The sequence below is a fragment of the Petromyzon marinus genome, chromosome 23 (genome assembly GCF_048934315.1).
Source record: "Petromyzon marinus isolate PM22_M1 ecotype Great Lakes invasive population chromosome 23, UKy_Petmar_22M1.pri1.0, whole genome shotgun sequence".
In the NCBI taxonomy this organism is placed as follows: Eukaryota; Metazoa; Chordata; class Hyperoartia; order Petromyzontiformes; family Petromyzontidae; genus Petromyzon; species Petromyzon marinus.
In genome coordinates this window covers 1441990-1468616 of record NC_133689.1, presented here as the reverse complement: position 1 = coordinate 1468616, position 26627 = coordinate 1441990, and the positions used below count along the sequence as shown (strand labels likewise).

The 26627-nt window shown below is 47.8% G+C and overlaps 1 protein-coding gene across 5 annotated transcripts; it reads left to right on the top strand.

Moving 5' to 3' along the window:
* LOC116945131 (uncharacterized) lies at positions 1 to 26621 on the top strand. Of its 5 annotated transcripts, none has more exons than XM_032959291.2 (20): positions 2 to 248; positions 1836 to 2052; positions 2721 to 2957; positions 3496 to 3605; positions 4361 to 4486; positions 6282 to 6389; positions 6990 to 7028; positions 7150 to 7218; positions 8236 to 8382; positions 8596 to 8721; positions 9309 to 9461; positions 10464 to 10509; positions 10969 to 11069; positions 11739 to 12075; positions 12223 to 12894; positions 13214 to 14887; positions 15270 to 15635; positions 16728 to 16809; positions 18303 to 18393; positions 19389 to 26621. In XM_032959291.2, exons 1-19 carry the CDS (start codon positions 198 to 200, stop codon positions 18391 to 18393), a joined length of 4752 nt encoding a protein of 1583 aa, XP_032815182.2. In that variant the 5' UTR covers positions 2 to 197; the 3' UTR covers positions 19389 to 26621. The 5 variants fall into 5 exon arrangements, with proteins under 5 accessions (XP_032815185.2, XP_032815182.2, XP_032815183.2 ...); XM_032959292.2 differs by having other exon boundaries at positions 2721 to 2966; positions 12223 to 12879; XM_032959289.2 differs by having other exon boundaries at positions 2721 to 2966.
* Positions 26622 to 26627: the final 6 nt, after the last annotated feature.

Sequence of the window (26627 nt, the reverse complement as noted above, 5' to 3'; positions counted from 1 at the left end):
TGGTCTAGCGGAGGGGGCGTGGTCTGGTAGAGGAGGCGTAGTTTGCCAGAGAGTTATTTTCAACCGCGCTCTCAGTCGCCGTCGCCGCCTGTTCCTGCGGCCTGTTGTCGTCCACCTTCTTCGCTCACTCCTCGCTCTCTCCGCGCGTCCGCCCTCTCCGTTGTCCACCCCTCTCGGCCTCTGCGCCGCGGGGGGAGATGAAGAGGAAGCGGCCCAGCGCGGCCGGGGGGAGCGGCGCCGCCAAGAAGGTGCGGCCCGCGCTACCAGGGCCTCGCGCAGGCCTCGCTCTGCATTTCATAGTCTGCATAAGCAAGGGCCGACGTGTGTCATCTAAGGGTTTATAATTATACTTTTCACAACGTATCATCGTTAGCCACGCTCTATCGACTGCTGGATGACACAGGTCGTACCGCGCGCTAAGTTTACCGGAGTCTGTATAGGTCCCCGAAGAGTGGTTGCAACCGCCTATGCTCGTGTGAATTATGGTTTTAAATTTCATATTGCACAACTTATAAGAATTGTGTTACGTGTGCGCTGTTTATCAACGCAAATAAAATAACATTTTCAAATACCTGTCCGTTAGCCTAGTGGAATGTTGTCGGACCCAATGCCCTTCCAGCGGTGGAGGGACGGGTGGCTGTACAATAGGAAACACGAGATGTGTGATGGCTATTTCCCGACAAGATATCAGGCAACAGCAACCCGGCTACATTGAAGAGGCCAGACTGCCGATGACACTCGGATACATCGAAACCAATCCAGGGAATTTTTACTGCTGATGATGATGGTGGCGATAATAATGGTCGGATGAAGTCGTCTACAAGTCTCCCACATGACAAGGGGATGCCTTCATCAATCCAGCAGTGGATAAATGATGGCAGATTAGATGGAAGGATTCACTGATTGGAAGGTTTTGTAATAACATTAAAAGCGTTTATCTTTTTCAGAAAAGTTCTGCATTTGACATTTTGGCCATTTTCAGTGATGATTGGCTTCTTGTGGGAGGCGACTGGAGTGCCCATAGAATATCCACGAGTGGGGAACACGGTCAAATGTCCACATAGCTGATCCACCAACCCTTGCCTTCCTTCACAGCATCGTATCACATGCGTGTTGAACCATATCTCGAGAAATCAATCCAGTTCCAATATTTATCATAGTTTTATTTTCCCAGTGTTGCAAATTCATTGTTTCAAGATAATTTTAGTTTTTATTGTGGTGGAGCAGGTGGTGCTGGGGTTAGTGCTACTGATACAAATCCAGTGACTCGTGCTTGATTGCTGGCCACGACTGACATGAGTGCGAGTGATGTGTGAACCCGGCGTGGGTATCCCCTCGCCAGCGTAGTGAAGTGCGGTCAAACAGCACTCGTGACCCTGCACAGCGTGTGGAGGAGGTCGTCATCTCGCAGTTGATTGATAAAGCACTGTAAAATGTTTTGCTGTGACCTACAGTGGATTTACATTGTAAAATATGCCAAGTTGCAAGACAGCTTTCAAAGTGAACATTGTCACATTCATTATGCGTTAGTGTCACACTCTCTGGTTTTAGACGCTTCTGTGCACATTGTTTCCACGTTAATGAGGGTACAGACGGTTCAGTTGATTAAATGAGTAGAGTCAGCCTTGAGAGCGAGAGAGTTCTTAACATTTGAGTGGTTCCAAAATAACTTCACCTGGTATGCCAATTTTAAAATACATTATTCATCAGTCCACTCCTGAAGCCTTTCCCTGGCTTACCAAACTTGACAGGAATGTATGAGAAGCATTGCTGATCAACGTCCCCATCATACGAGAGAAGAGGATGCACTCAACTTTGGTATTGTGTGACCGCAGAGTTTGGTGGTCCAGGTGACGAATGGGCTCAGGAGCAGAGTGGGCTCGTGGATCCAGGGGATTTTCCGGCCGGACAATGACAGCGAGTCGAGGGTCACTTGGAGCGATGACAGTGGCTCCTCCTGCGAGGAGGCGGAGGAGAAGCCGGCCTCTTGGGGCGACTCCCTCGTGCTCGACCCACCCTCCTCCAGCAGGGGTAGCAGCAGCAGCCCCACTCGTACGTACTGCACAGCGCCCCCGCCCCGGCTCGGGCAGAAGTGGACTTGACTATTTAAATGTGTTTAATGTGATTTGTTTTAAATTAGTATTATACCACCTGAGCATCGCATATCTTCCACGATCGAATAACCGCCCGCGCCCACGCTAGTGTTTGTGCATTGTGTAACTTTTACAAATCCGAATTTGCCAATTGGATGACCTCAATAATTGGGTGCGTTGGAAATTGTTCGGCCCTCACACCAACATGTGATAACTAAGAGTGGGCTCAATACTCTTTGGTTCTATTCGGTAAAGTCACGTAGGTAAAAAATAAAACAACAAAAATCACGACGTTTCGGCCACAACACAAGCGGCCTTCATCAGGTGAAGGGACCAGACTGTCTCGAGACAGCGCTGGAGTGAAACACAGCCAAGCTTAAGTGTGATTTTTGTTGTTTTATTTTTTACCTACGTGACTTTACCGAATAGAACCATGGAGTATGGATCCTTGCAGTCACGAAAGCTTCAAATCTAGAAGTGGGCTCAATGTTTTGCCAGCTTTTATTCGACCGGATTAAGAGAATGACTACAAAAAATCCACAGACTGAGACTTAAAACAAAATTCCACAAGACTATGACTGAAATAAAACACGCTTGGTAAATTTACACTGGTTCTACGTGTTACAGAAACAAATGCCCTCGGCGCCAGCTCGACTGCTGAACACAGGGCGCCTCTTGGCAACGACCGTCCTGAACATCGGTCCTTCAGAGAGGGGTTCGCTTTTAGGGGCCCCGCATCCCCAGCTAAGGCACTCCTACAGAAGCCTCCCCCTGCCAGGCCGTGCAAAGACGTTGCGACGCAGTACGAGGAGGATGACGACATGTCTTCTACGAGCGGCTTCTCGTCGCGCCACTCTGACAGAGGTATCACTGGTACGCCAACAGGATGCTGGGGGGAAGAGCGAACTTAATTTTGTTGCACAAGCACATACGAATGAAACTTTAGTGTTACGTTTTGTTGTTGTTAGGAACTTATCTGAGAGGAAATCGGCCACATTTAGCAAAGGGTTTCCTAAAACTTTCACACAAATCCGTCGCCTGGGCTTTGGTGCCTTGACAACTGAGGAGCGCATTAATCTTCCCTCTTGATGATGTCAACACTCACCGTGTGTCGTCATCTCATTGTGCAGCTTGAAACAACGTCACTAATTATACATCCGAGGACAAACGTATATTAGAAAGCGTGACTGCCCCATGCGGCTTCTGGGTAGTTCAAATGCGGCTCAACGGAGAGAGATTATTTTTTTACTTTCAGCTTTGACTTTAGTTGGAACGGGAAAAATCTGTGGAAGTGGGAGCAGCCCAGGGGACTTGTTCCTGGCAGCACAGCCAAGAAATGAGTACTGTGTGGTCAGGAAGTGTGGCCACCCCTCATAGAGTTTTGCTTTTTGTCCCATCACAGACACAGTCATGTCATGGACCCTCAAGTGTGAGGAGGCCCAGAGGCCTGGACACAGCAATACGAGTACCAGCGACATGAGCAGAAGGAAAGACTCTGCTGCGGTTCACTTGGTAAGTTACGCTGGGCTTCAGAGAAATTGAAGCTGTGCTTTTAAATGTTCTTGTGTGTCAAGTTGAAGCCATATCAGTGTGCGATGCTCGCTCGCCTCTAGGCTGCACTGCTTGAAGTTGATAACCGCAACTGACACGAAAATTGCCGTTGTATTCACTGTCTTGCATTCAGGGGTTTGTTCACTAATGAAGCCTGATGCTGAATACACAATAAGTTTTAGTATGGTTCGTGTTTGATGCTGAAATGAGGCCAATACCGCTTGTAGCGATCTGCTTAGACGACGCAAGCGTTAATGAGAGAAGAAACATCAAGCAGACTTTTATTGTTTTCGACAATAACACATTCAGTGTAGCCCCAATGATGTTTACTTTGAATTCCAAAATATTGTACCGAGGCCTGGTTACATTATCATTGACTGATGTTTTTGCACAAGGAGTAAAAATTATATTTTGCATTCTGGATTCTTCCGTCGCTTCAACAGACGAGTGAACAGCCAGCTAATGTTAATATTGAATTCTGTTTTTTATATGCGTTCTCACATGGGAGGCGAATCCCATCTGAGACTTATTTTGCAAAATGTAATGTTTAATGAGACAAGCCTCCTCAGGCTTACCCTTCTCATTTTGTTTCGCAAGTGACCATGAACGTTCTCACCTCCTGCCCCAGCGGTACCCACGTACACGAGTGCATTTGCTACCTTCCACAAGTTTGCTTTGGTTACTGAGAGGTAAACTGCCGCGGTGGTCGCTTCTAGAGTTCGAAGAGACTGGCAAACGAATGCTTGGATAAGCAGAACGTGTCGTACAAGCGGACTCGTGTCGCCTACGACAACCCGGCACCTGCATTTTCATCGGCCTGCGCTCCACCAGAGCTTTTCAAAGTGAGCTGACATCACCCCCTGCCAATACTGTGACTTCACTCTTAATTGCTGGTGAAGCTACATGTTTATAAAGTCATAATAATAATGATGATGTACAACTCTGTCAATCCACTGCTGGATGATTGCATCCTTCATGCTGTGTCGGTCATGAGGGTTGGCGGACTACTTCACCACACTGGACAGTGTGGATTTGCGAAGGTGGGGAGCGATTAATGTTATTTGTAATCTGCCTGTTTGGAGGCAATCGTGTGTTGTATACATACAGTCCTTTTGATTTAAAGCGTTCGTGACTGCAGGGATTCTTATTCTTGGTTCTTTCGGTAAAGTCACGTAGAAGGGAAACAATAAAAATATAAAACAATAAAATTATCACGACGTTTCGACTGCAACACAAGCAATCATCATCAGGTGTGAAAACACAACAAGAAAATTTGAAAAAGTGGCGTTTTTTTAACGTTAGCACCACGGATAGCGATTTGACAGTTTGTTCAGATGGACGAGTCCATCTATGTTCGGAAAAGAGGAGGTGGAAGACGAAAAATAATGGATGCGGTCTGAAAGCCACCTTAAGCGTGATCAATCAGTTAAGACCCGAAATGGTTGATCAAATCCTTCCAATGATTGCTAAGCCAGAATCCATCTTCTCGGTTGAAATTCTCTGTATATATGGATAGCCTCATGAACGAATCTCTCATGGTAGCCAGATGGCTTGCAAAGAACCTCTGTCTTGGAGAAGTCAATGTCATGTGAACCTACTGAATTATAACAGTGATCTGCCACGGCCGAGGTGTTGGTCCTACCGTGTTTCAGGTCTGCTTTGTGTTCACGAATGCGGTCCGAGACATGTCGTTTGGTTTCTCCAATGTAACTACTACCACAGAGGCAACTTAGTTCGTAGACGCCAGGGTACTGTATGTCCGGAATCTTTTACAGACGGAACCAGGACACGGATTTTATGTAATGTGTTTATTATTTTATTGTTTCCCTTCTACGTGACTTTACCGAAAGAACCAAGAATATACAGTCCTTTGTTAATCCGCTCTTGGATAAGGGCCTCCGCACACCATGTGGGTCATGGCGTTCATGTCACCATACTTCACCATGCTGGCCCATGCGGGTTTGTGACTGTGGGGAGCATAGATGTAGGAGCACAGAGGTACAGTACAACAATAGATTTCGCCGCACTGCCCTCTGTTGCCCAAAGCATAGGCCCTGAGCAGCCCCACAACACCAGTTACACACTTGTTAGTCGCTCAACCAAGCACTACCTAGGCTACTTAGCTGTAAAGATCTGATGAGATCAGGCACATTCCAGGTGTGTTAGCAATTTACATATACCCTCGACTTTTTAATTGCTTGTACACCGTGCCTCTCACTGAATGTGTAGTTGTACTATAATCAGTCGAGGGATAATCTGCATGAGCGGACTTGCGCCTTGGGGCGTTTATTATTTAGCATTGATTTGTGTTTGTGTAGCATTTTCAATTTCTAATGTGACACAGTTATTTTGTCCTGATTTCTATTTGCTTTGTTGCTGCACTCGATTTGTTTTTTTTATTGCTTTTGTCATCTTTGTGACCCAGGTCATTCATGCAAATGAGGTTCATCCTGGTTTCTTGAGTTCTCACCTAGTAAAGCAAATTACCTTGAGCCCTGAAACTACAGGTAACACTTCCTAACATTCATGTAATTCCTTGTTGCTGAGTAAGGTGGAGACAGGGTATGCGGTTAGGGAGGGCGTTATGATAATTGTGACTCGTGGCTTGACACGGACTCATGTTGCCTTCTACTTCAGGCTTCCTCCGAGCGTCCCGGCCGGACCGAGGCCGCACCCTGTGACGTGGCCCAGCAGGCCGTGCGGAAGATCCTCCGTTCCCTGGAGACCATGTCCTCCCCTCTCGCCGTGAGCACTCCGCTCCTGTCCTACTGCTTTCCAGACTAGCGCAGTGTTTTCCCTGCGAGGGATGTCTACAGTAGGATATGCACTATGTATGGCGTGTCCTCGAAGCAATGTTCGGGGTTTTTATTATTTAAAAAGCAATGTGAGCAATGTCAAAAGTTGTAAATGGACTCAATCGGATCTTGATGGCTATACCGTAGTTTTTTTTAAAACAGCAGATATGCTTGGGGGCACCTGGGCCATAATGTATGCCAGTATTTCGAGGACAGCATATAAGACCCTTATACAGCGTATAAGACCCTTATACGCCATATAAAACAATACTGTTGTATTGTAAACTCATATTGGGTGTTGGTCAGTGTGTAGAGTAAACACTGATTTGTGACTGCCAAACCACATACTTTTAATGCTTTGCACAAAGCTGTGCTGCGTATACCAGTGCATTCTAATGAGCAGCATGCTCTTGGTGTCGTGCGTGCTCGCCTACGCAAGGTCTCGTTCACCAACACCTTTTGGGCCCTGTGTGAAGTGACAGTCTAAGAATGGCGTGCTGCTGCGTGAACTTGTAAGCGTGTATTGTTTGTTTTTTTGTACTACACGTAGGACGCTAAGAAGATTCCACTGATGGCGTCGTGCATCGAGGTGAGATATAGATACTTTAAAAGTTTTTGTCTCCGTTGTGCACTTCGCGTTCTTCATAACCATCCGCGGTTTGTTTAGCTCTGATTTTCCGCTATGAGATAGTGTTTTATTTTTTTGGCAGATGAAGAATGACAGAAAGCATCAATCAGAAACAGCCCCTGCTTTCTCGTCTCCCTTGAAACGCCTGCGGGTATGTAACGAGGTCAGATGGTTTGGTGCATACATGAATTCTAATGCGTGCTCACTGCAGTTGATAGGCTTTGACAGCAATTCCCTCGTGTAGAAAGGGAATATTCTCAAAGTTTTTTGGGGGTAACATTTTGTACCGGGAACATCTTTGACACGACGTATTTCCTTCGTTGTGCGGTGCAGCAGAAGGTGTGTGTGTTTTAGACGGATAGCGAGTGTCCAAAATTGGCGCTCAAATCAATCTAGCGCCTGGACCCTTGCCCTTGATATAGTGGGTTCTCTGAGCCTGCCGTGAATTCCCTTTGTGTTTCTCAGTGGGAAATTATGATTAAATGTGCTGGTAATGTGCTTTTGTACCCGGTTGCATGTGCGAAGAAGGTGCTTATACACGCAGTGACTGGAACTAAAACTCGATGTAGTGTAGTGTGTGTGAAAATCCTGACCTCTCTGTGCTAGTTCACACGGAAATTTTCCAATTTGCTTTTCTCATTTGGTTCTGTCTGGCTGATGGTGGCTCTTCATAACTGAAAATTTAAAAAAAAAATTTCAATAAATATGGAGGTATATATCTTACACTTGTTTACATCTCATATCACACTTGTGAATAATCTTGTATCTTATATCTAAATTTTGTAACGTTCTTCTTGTAATCTACATGTGGCTGTTCCATTTTAATAAATGTTTTTTTTTTATTCTCAATGAAACTTTTTAAAATAATTTATTTTGGTTTAATTATGGCTGATGGCAATGTTAAGTATAAGGAGAGGGTTTGCATTTAGTGGATGCTTAAATGCCCCAGGATCTCGGAGAATCTTGCATCACATCAGTCATTCCATTGCCCACCTCCAGTTTTCTCTCATTTAGACCTCGGGGGACCCTTTCATGACGGCTGATTGTGCGCCACACAAGGTGACGCAGCACCGGCCTGCAAGTGGGCATTAGTCCGTCAGCACGGGGGCTACGTTCGCTCTTTTCGCTATTCCAATCAAGTTATTTCATCGCGTTACTTGCGAAACAGATTGCCGGCGTCTCGTGCTCGCCCACGGAGCACAGAGGGACGTGCCTTAAAGGCCTGCCACCGATCGAAACTTCCGGTGAAACTCGGAGGGAACGCGGTGCAAAGCGAACCCCTAAGCACAGCCCTCACGCCAGCACGTCCTCCATGGTGGGTGTTGGATCAAAGCGTCTTCCCCGGTTAAACACTTGTATGCATGACAACTTCATTAGTTTGGCTATGTCGGGCGGTGCACGGTCTTACAATAGAAGTTTAGCCAGATCATTACCGTGGCTTCTAACCCAACAATAAATTATGAATCATAATATTGGCTATTGACCAGTAGAGCATCCCTAATTACACATCCCTGTCGTGTGGCTTCAGCCGGGGACGAGGTCCGCGTCCTCCCCCGGCACGTTGGGCCGGTACTGCCGCCCGCCACTCGACCGAGCAGAGATACCTGTGGCACGCGGCGAGCGAAGGGTGGCGGCGCGCGAGCCCTCCCAGCAGGTGTGATGCTTCACCCCAACGTTGGTGTAGGGGGGTAAACATTGCCCTTCAGGGGATTCTTGTCACGCAACAGCATCGATGTTCTCTCAGTCTGTAGCATCCTGGTGAGGTGTTCCCATTCAGCAGGGGATGCAAAAGAATTTCAACATACATACACGCATGTCCCTTCGATGTTTAGCTGCATAATGCGCAGCGATGGCACAATCGGTTTATCTTTGCCCTGGTGAGGGCCTCTCACAGTTTTCCCATTGCATTTCTGAGGCTCACGGTTGGCGGTCATGTCGAGTTGCTCGTAAGCAGTCAAATAATGTAGTATATTATTGTTATTATTACACTTGTTTACCCAGGAAACTTCACTGAGCCTCATGACTTACTCAGGCGGGTCCTACCAGGTGTTCGCAGTAGGAGGCGATGTTGCTATTTGTAATCCCAAATGAGTTATTTGCAGGTCGTTTTGCACCATTGGTATGTTTGGCCAATAGTTACATTGTGTGGTTTTAATAGTTCTCACTGTGATCAACCGGTGTCTTACAATGACACGCTCTCACCAACCTTTCCAACGGATGTTTAAACTTCTGTCATCTTAGACGACAGTCAAAAGTCCACCTTTGGTGGTTGCGGAAGCAAGGGCTGAGAAGGAAGAGCAGAGTGAGCGTGTGAAGAGGACGCCGGAGCGGAGGAGCAGTGGTCACTTCACCGCATTTCTGGCAGACGACGTGAATGACCTTGACGACATCGAGGTTGGTGTTTGACGCGTCTGTGGTGCGGAGGCTCGGTCGGGATGCTTGGTTGGCAAATTACCTTTTATCAACGAGCGAGGAGGCGTAGACATCACTGCGAGTGTATTTACACAGCTTGTCTGCATTCATGCAATGTGTACGACTGCAGATTAACATCGCCTGTGAAAAAAGCAATTTCGTGATAGCCTCGCGCCGTAAGAATGGGGTGTGGAATGCAAAATGTACCAATGATGTGGTTTGATTATATAAGCGTATTGAATCATTGCCGCATCTCCCATGCACTCCCTTGTGGCTGCTGGGATGTCTAAAGCAGAAGAGATTTTTTTTGACGGACAGTTGTGTGCAGGCGGCATATTGCCTGCTTATTTATTTTGTTGCTTAAATTCTCCACAGTGACGCGAATAATTATTTTGTGATTATATAATATGTGTGTTTTCTGCATTGTTTGTTTTTTCGTTAGTCACAATGTGCTCTTTTAAAAACCTTCACAGTTAACAAAAAAGGGGGGAAAACGCCTCCAGTTCTAAAGTAGCTTTAGTTTCAAGGCTGAAACGCGGGGTAGTGGGGAACACGCGGCCTGCGACTTCATTCCACACGGCACGCAAAAAGCCGACCACTTCAAAACTGCCCACAAACGAATACCGCCCCTCCGATTAGCACGGTTGGCTAAATACGGTGCGAAATATCTTCAACATACATCTTAGCCGCATGGCTACTTGGGAACTGCGACCCAACATCACCGGCGTTCTTACTCGGAGCAAAGCAGGCTCCCGGCGTCGCACTTGCGCTGTTAAGGTACGAGCCCTGATTATTTTTAGTGATATTGCCGGGTAACAGTCAGGCGTGCGTTAACGTCTGGCCCACCAGCGGGGTTTGAAAGTGCGATTTGGCCCCATCTCGGTAGGCAGACAGTTCCGCACTCCCGGCGTGAGGGAGGATTCTCTCGAGTTGTGTGCGAGGTTTTTTTCTTCTGATTATCCATTCTGTGTCCCCCTTGAACAGATGGAACCACCTTCCAACTCCCAAGCATTTAAAAATATTGACAAAGGTGAGTCATTTCACACAGGAGCGAGCGACCAATCAGACATAGATCTTGCAAATACTAATTTAACAAAGATGCGTTTCGTGAAAATGTTTGTTCGAGTAATCTTGATGTTTTTAATATGATATATCTTTCATTATTGCATTACTTTGTTTACACGAATAAATGTATATTTAACTCAATGCATTTCTTTCTTTTGCACATACAGTACAATCTTACATATCTGACCATGGCATATTTGCTCTGGCCAAGTAACCACCCAAACGCATTGCAGTATTTGTGCATGGTATAACTGTTCACTTATCCGCCTATACCCCAGTGCATGGCGAGTTTGATGCGACATGTTGTACTCTTAATGACAAATATTTATTTCGGGGTTTACATGTTGAGACCAGTGCTGTCAACGGTGGTACATGTACATTGTAATAGATGATGACGACGATGTTGATAATCCTTCCTGGCCAGGTTACATGTCCGGCTCGTCTTCCACCACCTCCTCGTCATCCTCAACGCCCACCAAGGGCCTGGTGACCAACGCTTCGGCCTCGACCCTCGTGCCGGCCAGTGTGAGTGTGGACCCCCCCCGTGTCCGCTAGAGGAGCGGGTTCCTCACGGAGGTTAACATTTGTGGAATGCGCGGAGGTAGGTTTGTGCTCGTAAGTGCCCCGAGAAGAGATCCGCAGCGATGCCGCTGAGAGAGTTGGGGACCGCGATCGGAGAGGGAGTGTGGTTGGCATGGGCCCTGGTGCAAGGAATTAAATGTGGGGGAGCCCCCCTTTCTACTTTGTAGCCGAGTGCCTGGGCTCCTCCGGCCTGTGGGTCCTGGAACAGTTGCACGCCCTGCAACGCTTAATTGCTACTGCACTCGTTCGTAGCGTTGTTTTAAAAAAAAAAATAAGCTCACATTTTTTTGGGAAATCGATCGTTAGAGCTGTATTACTGTTATTGAAGTTATGGAACCCGTAATGTCACTTTGTCGAAAGAATGGGTTGATGTAATCAGGGAGAGGAGGCTGCTATGGAGGTGTCATGTGTGCAGGATGGATGGAAGGCAGTTTACCTACACATGCATTTGAGACCCCTGGCTTCCATTAAAGCCAGATGGTGGAATACTGTAAAAGCAGGGTGGGCAGGGTGTAGCAGCATAAGCAGTAACGGCTGTGGTGACCTCTTGAATTTGCCGGCTGTGAGATGTGGTGATCGACACGCGTTAGAATAACGTTCTGTCTCCTGAAGAGATCTCCAACTTCCTCAAGAATCTCGGAAGACGCCGCCACCAGTGGAGCGGAAGGAGACCCTTTCTGCCCTCCCGCCGACGAGTCGAAGGGCAAGTCCTCGTTTTCAAGCGAGAGCAGGGCCGCCAGCACCTGGGAGTGCGACACGTGCCTTGTGTGGAACTCCGGGCGGCGTCTGCGCTGCGCCGCGTGCGATGTGCCGCTGCCCAGCGTGCTGGCGCTTCGCTCCATGCTGGTGCCGCGCCCGTCCGGCAGAGACGCGTCCGAAAAAAAGGCGGGCGCCGCGGGGCAGGGCTCGGACGATCGGCCTGATGGCCCGTCACCACCTGGCAGCACAGGTGAGAAGGGTTTGGAATTTAGTTAAACATATTAAATAAGGGAAGTCTCGAGATCTCTTCTCACGGGGGTCCTGTATTGGGATGCTTGGTACCCCAGTAAACCCACGTGTCCTACGAATATGAATCCATAAATCTTATTTCTTTCAGGGCTGGACAGCAACACAGAAGGGGATACAACCAGCGTGGAGGTGGCAAACGACGCGGCTCAGGTGGAAGTGAACAGCCCGGCGGGTCCTCCCACAATTCCACCAAGCTCGCTCGCATCCCAAACGCTGGCGCCACAGCCGGGGCTCCCCGCAGGCAGCGGTGACATCGATGCCGACACGGCTGGGAGCTCGGCAGCTTCTCAGACGAAGGCTTCCGAGATCGTCGTGCCCGGCGCCAGCAAGGCCGCTCCAGATGGCGCCGTGCCCACATCTGTAACCATCGGTCATACGTCCGAACCACCAAACACCGCACCGACGGCAGGGTATTGTTTCGGAAGCAAACCAATCACGTCAGCGGCTGCCGGAATGTCATTCCAGTTCGGAATCGGCGGTGGCGGCCAACAACCCCAGCCCCCCGCGGCTGTGTCAGGTCTCACAGGGGTGGCGTCCGCACCGATGCCGGGATCGGGCCAAGTGCTGGACCAGCAGGGGGACGTGGTCGGGAAGCAGTCGCTAGATGCCGCGTCTGCGGCGGAGAAGCAAACGCCACAGTTCTCGTTTGGATCCTCGGCGAGCGGCTTCAAGATCGACTTCTCCGGGCTGCAGCAGCAGGGCCTGGGCTTGAGCACGGCATTCCGATTCGGAGAGGCCGCCATTGGTAAAGATTGTACGGGTGGGTTGGCGATTGCCGTGTCTGTTCTCTGGTACAGTGCGCTATGCAACTCGGATTTGTATAGGGTTGAAATGCGACTGCATCTCAAGGCACTTTACAGAAACGACGTGCAGAGGCAGTCGGTTATATCTATATATTTACATCCGGAGAGATCTATTTACGATACGAGCAGCTAAAACGAATTATGCCGTTGCTTTAGTTATTCCATATTTTACCGTCGCAATACTAGCGTGATTTTCTTTGTAACTCATGAGCAATGTACATTAAGCTCATTAACTTTATTGCTTTTTTTTGCTTTTTTTCCCAACTGGAATTTCAGATGGGCCCCTTAGCAATCCTCCTCCAGCATCCAACACAGCCGCCCAGCCTGGCAGCACCGGTGTAGCCAGCAGCAGCAGTGACACGAAGCCCAATACTACCGACGGGCACCAGCTGGCACAGAACTCGGTCGCGTCCAGCATCAACTTGCCCGGCGTCGCTCTCATGACAAACCCCTCCTCGCTTATTGATACTAGCTCCGCAGGAATCACAGCCGCTGCCGCCACCAGCAGATCGAACACCAGCACGGCCGCCCCCGCTTCGTCCTATTCCTCGCCGATGCCGGGGCTGCACGCCGCGTCCGCCACCTGTACCGTGCCAGCGCCCGCTGCCCCTGGCGCAAGCAGCGGGATTTCGGCAGCCGCTCCGACTTCCTCCGCCTTCTTCACATTCGAATCCTTCACTCGGGCCAATGGCAAGACGGACGCAGCGACGGCGGTGAGCGGCACCAACTCCGCCCCCAGCACCACGGCTGGCTCCCTTTTCACCTTCGCCAACACGGCCACCGCAAACTCAAGCGGTGGCGCAGCGGCCGCGCCGTCGTTTGTCGTCATTGGAAACCCGCTGGGCACACTTGGCGGCTCCGGCTTAAACCCCACGTTCAGCGCCGCTAGCTCCGCTGCGAACACCGTCAACAAACTCTCCTTCGCCTTCGGGAATCCCGCTTTGCCGACAACCAGCAGCACGGCGGTTGTCGCGCCGACGGTGGCGTTTGGCGGATTGGCGAACGGGGCTTCGGCTTCCGCGGAACCCGAATCGAGCGTTTCCGTCGCGGCTGCGGCAAGCGGCACGGGCAACCCTTTCGTGTTCGGCGTGGCGTCGTCCAGCGGCAGCGCCGCAGGGACCACCGTGCCCAACTTCACGTTCGGCAAAAGTACCGCCGGCGCCCCTCTCCCGGCCTCCACCGCGGCTGGGAGCGCCCTCTCAGGAAATGGAGGCAACGCAGCCGCTCCCACCTTAACGTTTGGGCAAACGGCCCCACCTGTTGCCGCGCCAAGCGTCGCCGCGTCGCCGTTTACGTTTAAAGGCGGCGCCGCGAACGCCGTCGCCACGACCGCGGCGCCACTCTTCAACTTCGGAGCCATCCGTACATCGGGCAACCTGGCGACGACCAACCCGTCGATATTCACGTTCGGGAGCGGCAGCAGCGCCGTGAAAACCAGCACGACCATCGCGCAGGCGCCCATCTTCTCGTTCGGCAACGTGACGTCCGCAGCCACCGCGGCGCTCTCCACAAACGCGCCTCCGCAGGGCGCCGCCGGCGTCACGATCCAGCCGTTCCAGTTCGGGGCGACCGCCACGACCGCCGGGACCAGCGCCGGTGCGAACGGTGGCAACTTTGCTTTCGGTGGCGCACCTTCTGGCGCCGCCCCAGCTCCGACGTTTGCCAAACCAGAAGCGCCGACCTCGGTCTTCAAGTTCGGAGCTTCTGGTGCTGCCAACAGCGGAGGAACGCAACCGGCTGGGTTCGCGTTTGGCACGACCGCGCCGTCAGCTGTCGCCACTCCACCAACCGTGCCGGCGCTGTCCTTTGGGCTGCAGGGTGGCAGCAAGCCAGAAGTGGCAGCTGGATTTTCATTCGGAGCTGCCGCTCCGGCTCCCGCACCTGCCCCAACTGCCGTGCCGCTGTTCAACTTCACAAATGCCGAAAGCAACAACGGCAACAACAATGCCGGTTTGTATTCCGTTGCCTGTCACTGTTGAGAAGAGGTGCAGCCACTTTGTCAAAGTTGGAGATGCCCCACTAGCGAATGGATCCCAGTGGTTAATGAGCAGATGACAGATGGAGGTGTATTAACAAAAAATATATATGCGCTGTCCGCTGTCCAGAGAACGTTAAATATCTCTGTTCGAATTTAGCAAGAAATTGTGGCGACTTCATGCTGCAAATTTGAAAATAACTCCCAAATTGCTTCCTTGGGTAAAACCACGTAGAAACACCGCCCCCTCCTGGCAGACTATACCCTTCACTGAAACTTGGTGCCCTTATGGTAGCCTTGTGCTATGCGAATGGCGTAAGTAACATATGCACTGAATTGTGATTACTTTTATTTCAGGATTTAGGTTTCCGTCCAACACCAATCCTGCAGCCTTCGGTGCTCAGCCCAGCAGTCAGCCAGGTTTCGGACAAACAGGCAATCCGGCGCCTGTGTTTGGATGCTCACCCAACCCCTCGCCAGTATTCGGGCAAGCGGCCAATCAGACGCCAGCCTTTGGGCAGGCAACCAATCACGGGCTGGCTTTTGGACAGCAGGCCAACCAAGCTGCCATGTTTGGGCAAGCGACTAATCAGGCGTCAGCTTTTGGTGCTGCTGTGTCTGCGTTCAGCCAGACAGCCAATCAAAATGCAGCATTCGCGTCGCAGTTTGGACAGGCGACCAATCCACCCCCTGCCTTCAATGCTACTCCTCCCACCAACAACGGTATATATAAAAAATAACCTTTCTCTGAATGTTATCATATAGTTTCCTTTTTAATGCTTTACAACTAAGGTTTAAAGGATAATGTGCAAGTCCTGTCTGTCTATCTGTAATGGAGGGGGGGATGACACTTGTAAAGATGATCCAATGCTATTCAGGACTGGAGAAAGCCAGCCATGTTGACCAAAGGGTTGCCCTGTGCCTCGTGACGTCATCCCTTTTACGTGGCTTGAATCGTAACATTATTGCTAATTAAATACAAACGCACGTTGGAAAGCGCTAAGAGTCCACGAATCTGCGTGATTTTCCTTAGCTTTTGTATGACAAAATGAATGTGTCTTAAAGTGAATACGTATCAACTCTGAATGCAAAGTACAGTAAAGCCTTGTTATTTCGTTATTTGATCATTTGGAATTGGGGATGATTCGGCACGGCTGCGCTTTTGGCGTATATACGATGTATTAGTAATTCGCAATGAGGCGGATTGCCGTACGGAATGGTCTAATTTCGGCACACACGTGGAGCGACGCCGCACGCCGCAACCAGAACGACGACTCCGTCTAGTGGCGGCGTGCGTGGCGAGCGTTAGTGCAGACCCGTTGCTTTGGACGTTACCTTGTTTATGCAGTCTGTGCAAGCTAACCCTCTCAGAAATGTCGTCTACACCTACATCAATAAGTTGATAGGGACTCAAATATTAATTCCTAAGTCTGCGAGACAATTCCAAAGTTTTGGATAGAATTGATGCAGGTATGTCAGTGCGTATAGTGTGTGAAGAGTTTGGAAAATAAATTTGGAAAACATGTTTTGGCAGGAGGCACTGGGGGGAGTACCATTGTACATAATTCAGAATATTGGATAATCCGGCAAGGCCAAAGCCCCATATGTGGCGAATTAACAAGGGTTTACTCTAAATACAATGCCACGTTTCCACACATGTTTCTGCTGGTATAGACCCACATTTTAAGAATATCTTCTGACGATAGTCTTCCGCAACCAATAATGCAAACTCACCGGTGGAGCTGTGCACAGTCGGTGGGTTCCAGTTTAACCCGGGCTCCAACCCAAACGTTTCCTTTGCGAGCGTGTCCTCAGGCTCGTCTCCATTTGCGTTTGGAGCGAACCAGCCCACGCCGCAGCCCTTCCCTGCCTCGAGTCGTCCCACGTTCACTATCGGGTACGCCAGCACTCCGCTATCTGTCCCCTCTACACACAAGTTACGACTATTATCGTCATACTCACAATCAATGGGATGATAGTCTGTGGCTATCCACTGCACATTTTGTATTTAATTTCCACTTACCTTTGTTTTGTGCCAATGCTCAAGGAGTGAGCACATCTTTCTGGCACCAGTATTTTATGTCGTTGTCAAGCCTTCCTCTCTTTCTTCCATTCTTCCCGAACAATACACTTTAAATGTTGCTGTTGTTGTCCACCCTACATATGTGTCCAAATAGTGCCAGGTATTACTATCATTATTATTAGCACACTCGTTTACCCCGGTTAAACCTCACAGAGTCTCAAGACCTTTTTTTTCAAGAGTCTCCTGTGAATTTTCAAAGTAGGGGGGCCCATTGATGTATGTATGTTTAACTTCTTTTGCACCGTACGTAGCCACCCATGATAATCGGAGGTGTGATTGTTGCTGCTGTGTGTGACCCCTATTGAGTAATTTGTAGGTCATTTTTCAACATTGGGATGTTTTAGCAAATACCAGTTTGTGTTTTTTTAGCTATGCGAGGGATTTGGAGAACCTGGAGGAAACTCCTGCAGAACAGGGAGAGAACATACAAACGCCACACAGTAATTTGTCAGAGTGGGGAATTGCACTTGGACGCTTCATACTGTAAGGCACAAGTTTCACTCCTGTGTTACCCAAGTTGATTAAAATAATGTAATTAATTTATCGAGGAAATAAACACTGACGAAGTCTCAATACTTTTTCAGCAGGGTTCTGCCAGAGTATATTTGGCCCATTTAATTTTGAGGACTGCATAGGTTTTTGTGGTTGTCCTGTCAAGCTCTCTGACCTGCATTCAGGTTGAGCCGCTTGTTGTTTGGCATGATGTCTGAGGTTTCGCTTCACATACTGAAAGATTCTTAAGTTCCGGACAGCATTTGAAGAATACATTAACTTTTGTCACTGCAAGGGCACTGCAAGGGCATATTGTAGTGACAGGAGCGACTGATGTGTGTGTGCGAAGATGTGGTTGTCCGCCAAACGTATTTGACAGCTCTTAGTAACGAGAATGTTTCCCACCGCTTAACTGAAGTAAAACTGGTGTGTACAAGTGTCCCATATGCCTTCCTGGGTGTGTGTGTTTGTGTTTGTGTCGGGTGGGGGGGGTAAGTTCGCGCACTGCGCTACAAACCTGGCGATCCGAGTTCAATTCCCACGCACAGCCAAAATCAGTGATGAATATCTGAGCTGGTCCTGGGTCTCCCCTAGGTCGACTCTGCCTCTATTTATAACTTGATGCGGTGTGTAAACATCAGTTTCAGGAAGACAAAGGGCGGCCAGGCATGGCTCTGGCCACACCACCTCTTCACGTGCCACGTTCAATTTCATAGGATCTTGCTCACAGCGAATCCACCTGACGTTTTGTGTTCAGCCTTGCAGAGGGGGATGGGGAATTGCTGTACTTGTACGTGTGCGTATTTACTCCACAGCTCGGCAGGCAGCAACCGGGGAAACCCCCACCGGCGGATACGCACGGCGCGGCGCAGGCGAGATCAGAACGAGCCGGCGCACTTCCACTGAGTACGCTGCACATCTCTTTGGCTTCACCGTATTTTAACACGGATGATGATCGAGCTTATTTGCTATTCGCTCCGTTCTTGTAGTGCACGGCTTCCACAAAGGCGCTGCGTGTGTTTTTTTTCACAGACACATGTTGTCTTGCCAGTAGGATGCGAAGTTGCTTTGTACGATCCCAATTGAGTAGCTTGCGGGGTCATTTATTTAAATCGGGCAAATTTGGACCACGTTAATGACACACAGTGGCCTTCTCTTTTCGAATTCCATCAGGGGATCTTTAACATCCGCTGCGTATATTCACATGGTTAATACACCTGCTGTAAACCTCTGGAACAAGTGGCAAATGCGCTGCGGCTGGGCCACGTCGCCACATCACCTGGGCTATGTCACCACCTCCGTGTTTTTGACCACTTATTCACGTGCGTGATTGCGGCATGATTTTCACGCACGCTGTTGCCATGGCTGGATTGTCCCTCTTTTCAGGCCCGCCCAGAGTGGGAGGGAGGGAGGAGGAGGGGAGCAAAGGGGAAATTTTACACAGCATTTCATTAAAGAAGGGCCCCACAATGGGCCTGTTTGTACCGCTTATGAACTAGGAGGCCTCATGTGGGATTCTGCCCCGGGCCTCGAGACCCAGGCCTCTAGAACCTCTGGACAGCCCTGCCTTTTCTTTTTTCTTTTTTTTTTCTATATTCCAAATCTATTTGCCGTTGTGGATATTTTAAAATGTTTATGTGCTCTTTACGTGTTAGCCATGTATGTGTCACAAGGCACTCTGGGATCACCTTTGCAAATGAGATGTTCCTTCTCGGGGGTTATACAGGTAAGTTTTAATAATAATTATCTATTTTATAGAGCAATCTAATAGAGGCCTTCATTCAGCAGTGGGTTGATAAGGTGCTGTAAATTATTAGTTTTATAAATTTATCGTAATTTGGTGACTGCAATATAGTTCTAACAGTCATTGAGAAATAATTATTGTTTTTCTTGGTGTGTAGGTCTGCACCTGGGATGAGACATGCAGGTATTGGTGTCACGCACGCTTGCTCCGGACTGAAGTTCCATCGGTCAGTCGCTCCTCAATCCCATTCGAGAGGCTGAACAGCGCTCCTGCAAGCAACTGCTAGGATGCAAGGTTGTACCTGGAGTGAAGTTGCATGTCAGGAATGGAGAATGGAATGGATAGCTTCTGCAGGCGACGACAAAGAGACTTCACTCTGTAGCCGACAGGCACACAAGGTGCAACGGTGCGCGTTTCGAACATGCTTTGGAAAGAAAGGGGCCTCGTCATGAATCTCTGGCTTTCTGCTTTGAGGTTTGAGTCCTTTAATAGGAGCGTTCAAAGGCTAATGTGTTGAAAGGTAACAAACCAGCGAGCGTTAGGCTGAGATGGTTTTAGAACGCTAGGTTTAAGATGAATGGGAATACTATTAATTGAAATTCTTAAAATATATTAGCTTTACTTGAGCTGATGTCGGCTATTTAGCGCGATGTATTATAAGGCCAATGTAAGTAACATGCAGTGTGTATGCATGGTCAGTCTGATATTTTTCAACTTTTTCCATATGCCAGCTCATGAATTTCCACATTGTACATTGAGATAAGTGTAACTCAACTCATCTGTTATTACATAGCTTAGTCAATTGGCCTGTTCTCTTGTTTTAATTTGAAATTGGTTTGTTTGCCACAAATCTATGTTGGCTAATTTAAAATCGTTAATGACCTTTTTAACGTGTAAGAAAGAATTTCACAAATAGTTGCCTAGAGCTGGCAGAGGTGAGGGGTACTAAGATCGTCATATTTTCGTGGATATTGTACAATTTAATGTTCCAACTTTAAATGTTAATATATTGCGATGTAACTCGCTTAAGTGGCTGTTCTGATAATAATAATAAGAATAATTTGTCCATTTAATTATATTGCTGAATTAACAGAAAATGAACTGAAATGGACAGATTTGCACTTGGTGTTTTTGGCGGGCAAAAGCCGGACGTTGAAAGTATTGGCTGAGGAAATGCTGCCGCTTTCTGCGATGCAGGGGACAGTTGCTGCTGTGCTGGCCAAGTTAAACATTGGGCAGAGGATTCTAGAGAGTTGTTGAAACGTTTAGGTTGCCGAGCCAGGACACAAGGAGAACAAATAGATCTGGAATGGAGTTGTGATGAATATGAGGTCATGTGAACTCTCTGACAGTGTGATCCTTGAGAATGCATTCAATGTTAAGCCATAACTTTTTGGCCTGCGGTCTGCACAGTGAGTGTTGTGGCTCATGGTCGCAGCACAGGTAAAGCATGTCCTTAGAATCGTTGCCAAAAATAATAACACATCTTTAGGAACACTGCAAAAGAAAAGCCCTGGGTTTGGGTAAATCACTATTTATTGGTGTGTTTGTAAGAGGTACGATATTCACATTGGATTTGATCGGCTGTTGTTTTCAACAAAGACGCTGTGTATAGTTTACATTTAAAACGTACATGTGTGAAGATTGTAACACGCATTTAGGTTGAGCCGACTGTGGAGTGAAGGGCAGGACATTTGTAAGTAAGAACTTAACTCCTCTGGCTTACTGACGTGTAGCTGCAGTACGCATTGGCACCTTAAGTTCGCATTGAAGTCGATTGCACATTGTTGTCACCTAGTTTTACACAATACCGTATTTGATATCTTCCGATGGGATCCAAAAAAAAATTAATGTTTAAAAAACGATTTACTGTGCGCAATGTGCAGCTAAGAGAATTGCGTTTTGGTATTTGCGAGTGGGTCGGTCGACTGTTTTTGCTCCGTCTCTGGATTTGGCCAAAGTGAACTTCTGCCACCCAGTGGCGACCAGGGTTTGGTTTACTTCACAAGCAGCACAACCGGGGGTATTTGGCAATAGGAATCACATGTGCCATTGGCTTGTTACGTGTACGCTACACTACTTACTGCCTATTGGAACACCACCGGCTGAGAGGCATCCAGGTTGCCAGGTCACTGCAGGTGTTACAGCTTGCTTCGTTTAGCTTTAGTTTTTGGCTTGGTTTGCGTTTGAGTACTCCTAACGACATGTTGTGCTGTTGTATTTACTATAAGGTGAATGTGCGTGACGGTGCATCGCTGCATATTACTTGTTCTCGTGACTGCTGGCAGAAGGGCTTCCGTGAACAGCTGCTCTCGAGAGGCCTTCTAGAGGCCCCCTCTGGAGGGTAGTGGGATAGTGTGTCTAACGCTGTTGTTTTCTTCAGCGGTTCAAACCACAATTTAGTCTTCGGCAATGCGTAGTTAATGAGCAAGCTGACAAACGTGTCGTTTGCAATTAAATTTGTAAAGTATTAGTGTATTACACGTGAGACGCGAGCGTGTTTAGTGACGCTGGTTCGGTAATTCACTGCAAGGAAGACGTGAAAAGTGAATGGTCAACGTGGATGCACGATTACAGGCAGTGCCATGATGTTGGTGTCGTTGGTATTTGGTCACCACGCATGTAATCATTCATCCCCTCTCCCCTTCTGTCTCTCACGTCTTCTGTTATTTGTGCTGCCGTATCTCGCATGGCCTGTCTCACTCTTCTCAACCCGTTAGCCTAAAGAAACACACACTGCCTACATTTGCATTAATCATTAACGATGTATTCTCACATGCACAATTTGTTGCATGCGTAATCGATTTTAATTCATGATTCAGTGAATCATTCAAGTTAAAAGTGCTTTCTTGCTTACTTGGGCATTGAGACAGTGCTTATCTCCTGTTTACAGCCATGAGCCGTTGGTGGGAATTCCACACTTCTATGGCCGGGTGCGAGTCTATCCATAGGACAGCCCGTGTTGACTTCCCCACAAAACGGTACTCATTTTATCGACTCCAAAATTCAAGTAATTACTCGGGCTGCTTCTGACTCATTGTGCAACTGACTATAACTCAACTGCTGATGCCCTGGTAATTATTTTTTTCTAGATGATGAACCGAGTTCATCCCCAACCAGGATTTCATCTCACAGTCTCGCGATTGCGAGCTGCCACTGAACCATCATTGCACACGAGGCATCCCAGTATCCAATCGGAGTGAGGATTTGCGATATCAGCGTGGTCTTGTGGAACTTATTGCTTCACGTGCCTCTCGGCGATACGCATTGCGACATACATTAGCAATTCACAATATATTTTTTTATTGATGAGATTGCGTTAAGGGTCGAAGTGCATTGGATAGGGTGGTGAGATTGCTCTGTCGGTCCAAAGTGTGTCCATAAGCAACGTTGCCAGGCTCTGTCTACAGTGTAAGTGGGCTGCTGGAATCGGGAGCCATATGGATTTCAACAACGTCATCATCTGATCAATCTCATCAGATCTCGTTAGCCGAGTAGATGCGAGGCTGGATAGTGCTTGGGGTTGGGGGAACTGCCATGCACAGTAAGGTTGACATAGGTGGCTGTGGGACCACATGGTGGACAGTACAACAATGTTGAGGGAAGTCAAGAAAATACGTTGTGCTGTACTTCTGTGCTCCCGCATCTATGCTCCCCACCTTCACCAATTAGCGCGATCAAATAACCTCCGTGACCGGCACGGCTCTCATCCAGCAGTGGATTGATAAAGGGCTGCACATAGAGATGTATGTCGTCCAAGGAAGAATGAGGGAATTCGTGTAGGTCATTCATAGTTGTTTCTTATTCCAGCTTGGTTTTTTAAAATAGTTTTCTTCTTGTTTCAGTGTGTGTGTGTGTGTGTGTTGAACACTGCTTCTGTCATTAAATTAGCCATTATTGCTTTGACACTGCCACGTGGGTGTCTTAGGCAAGGCAGGCACAGGCTTGTGATGGCACCTCAAGGGATGGTGACCCGACAGAATATGGTAAGGTGGAAGAGACATGGTAATCCTACCGTCCATTTTGCAAAATATAATTTTGATCTCGCTTATCCGTGTTAATTTAATTTATTAGATATTTTATTTGCTGACCATGTGAAATGACAAATTCGTTACTTAAATTTGTAAGCAAAGAGCCATTGTCCATTAAATTAGTGCTTTGAAAAATGTTTTTTTAGCAATTTATGGCATTGGCGATTACATGCTGTCATTTTTTCTATTCAATGGAATTAATAGTTTCCTGTGCACATATCGGCAGGAGTGTGCATAAGCGTTTCAGATTGTAAAATTTGCAAGGAAAAGAAGACGTGGCCAGCTCATGTTGAGTGAACTGCAGTTGACAAGCTTAGTCACAGCAGAGCACAAAAACAAGTCAACAGCAAATGTGAAATACAATTACAAAGTTACAGGAAACTAACATCGCGGTAACCATCACATCGGGAGTTCTCGCAGCGCGAAAAATTCTATCACGCTAAGCCCAATTGGGTACCGATTAGACACATTCACGCACAGAGTGAACTTGGGTGAAGGGTTGCGGGCCTACGATTGCTGAAGGCAGTTGCAGGGCTGCTCTGTCGGGCAGCCGTGCCCGTTGGTAACAGGGTTCTTGCACGACGTGCTTTGTGGTTTGCGATGGATAGCTTCTGGGTCGAGTCCTTCCCCCTCCGCTGCATGCCAGCGTGGCGCAATCACCGCGGCCGCTTTAGGAGGGTGCAAGGTGTAAGTAGCCCTTATCGTCGTACGTGAACTGCGTGTACAATTACATAACCGCGTCGAGCTTATTTCCGTGCTGGTGAATGTTGCCGATTGACTTGAATTTTTTCGAATGAACTCTATAATACAAGTGATAGCTCTGAAGGGTGGGGGGGGGGGTGGGAGTGTGGCTCGGTTGGAAGTTGTTCGTCAGAACTTGTTTGTGTTCCCGAGGTGCAGAAAGTGCACTGTTGATGGATTGCCAGGCCTAATGCAAGGCAGAATGTAAATATTGAGCGTCACATTGCAATAATTTGATCGCGATAATAAACGATACACACTGATACCACCAACTCCAGCGTTCGCTGCATGCTTGTGGAAAGAACACTGATTATGCAATTACCTGCGGCATTTTAAGTCTGCAGGTCTTTGTTCTGCGCTGGTCCATTTTTTTTGTTAAGTGTTGCATAAGGCGTGAACCGTTCACAACTCGTGGTGTAGCTTATTAACCAGTGTGTGCAAGGTATTCATAAAGTAAGGTCCCTGGTTTACTACAAGGCCCGGAGCTCTGGATTAATGTTGAGTGTGTGTTGGGTGTGCAAGACAATTCCTTTGCAGGTATTGTCTACCTTGCCACCATTCCCAACCATAACCACAATTAGGGTAGAGCCGGGCCATTATCGGATTACTGTATTATATCGAGATGACTATAGTAATTTGAATACTCTTCCTATTATTGGTTCAATTTATTCGACCAATCGGATAACACGAAAGAGTTGGAGGAAAAAAAAGTGTCACCCCTGCGAACGCCTCCCCTCACGTGCCGCTGGTCGGGAGGTGATGAGCAGGGCTTGGTGACATCAGCTCCATCACGCCGGGCGTGGCTTGTAGGGGGTTTCCTGCCTTCAGGAGGTGGCTGTGGGGGGCGGCCGCCATTTTTAAAGGGGTCCAAGCGTTCAACCATAAAAAATGCACAAGATTGAAATTTTGGCTAATCGACTAAATCGACTAATTGTCCCAGGAAATCCAAAGGGATGTGCATTTCGATGAAGTAAAAGTGGATGATACTTTATGAATGCCTTTGCTTGTGTTTTTTTTGTATTGTTACCTAAAAACAAAGTATTATTTTCATGTTTGATAGGGGCAGCAATACTGCAGAGGGAATTTGATAGTTTATGAATTACAGTCATAATAATCATCATCATTCCTTAACATTTGTGATGGTGGTGGTGTCAAGGTTAAACCTTAGGCTCGTTGTAAATATGAGTGGAATGACTGTCTTCCAAGGTCCACGTTACCACTGCAAAATTGCTAACTCTACCTCAAAGCGTTGCTTGCTGTAGTGTTTAATCTGACGGGGCTCAAATTGGGCGTGAGCACTGAGGCATTACTCCTGATCCGTGGGTAATGTTTCGGTTATAAAATGTGGTTAATTGTGCATTACTAGAATTGTATCTTCATGTACATTGTGTGTGTGTATACTGGGGTATTCGATCTTCGCGAAAAGCTCTTGCCCCAACTGCCTGTGTGGGCTTCACCGGATTCTTTGTCTTTGTGCATGAGTGGAGTCGTGGCATAGTGGTTGTTAGCGCCCTGTGCGGTGATTTTCCGAACCCGTCATGGGCCTCTCCCCTATGTCGACTAAGCCTTAAATGAGTAACAATTGCAATCTTTAATCGTTAGCACTGGGGGAGACCGAGCCGGAAAGGCGTAGTGCTGTCAACACCGCCGCCTCGCCTGTCCTGGTCTTAACAGGCGCTCGCTAACAGCACTTGCCCCGACATCCTGTTTGGCTATATGGGGGATCTTTGCGTATAATACACACACACATTGTACGTTTACACATTTACTTGTGTATGGGAGGGGCTCTCAAAATGTTTTGAGAATGTGCTACTAACATTGTGCGGACTTACTCGAAACCACTTGATTTTTTTTATTCAGTCCTTACATTATTGCACTTATTACACGATTGTTACATAATATTGGAGTCAAAATTCCTTAACGTAAGATCAATGAGACCAATGTTATTGTCATTCTCAAGGTGTTTTGATTGCCTGTATTATCTAGATGTATATTTCCCTTGTAATGGTTAAGAGAATGTTTAATGGTATTACTTTTATTTTATTATAATTTCTTTTTATATATTTTAAAATATGTTTCGTAATTTGTCTATGCAGTCCTTCTTATTCAACGTTGCCAAACACCGCTGGCGTTAAATGCTCGGGAGGAGAGGTGAACGAATTAGGGCACTCGCGTAAATTTCTACAGTCGGAGCAAACATTTTCAACGTTTAAGAAAGGTGGTATTTATTTTTGTACTCTGCTAAATGGACGGCCGCTGGTGGATTTGGATAAAGAAAACGTTTGCTCGCTGGCGATGCGATTAGCGTGCCCCGAGGCAGGAAAACAAGACGGCTTGTGCGTACTGCGCGCGTGTGTGGCCTTGCGAGACTACAGTCGAGCCTTCGTGCATCCGCCCCTCGGCGCGCTCTCGCGATGTCGTCGTCGTACCGGAGAGAGCGAGCGAGAGAGAGAAACAAAACTGTCGCGAATCTTCCTCTCATTACTTGTTTGTGGGGTCATTTTGTCACCAAAACAAAGCGGGGTGGGAGAGGTTAAGAGTTGTGTTTTTAATAAGTTTACATGACTTATCGTAATGTATTTGTTGTATTAATCTCATTAAATACAGGATAGAAGACACACGCA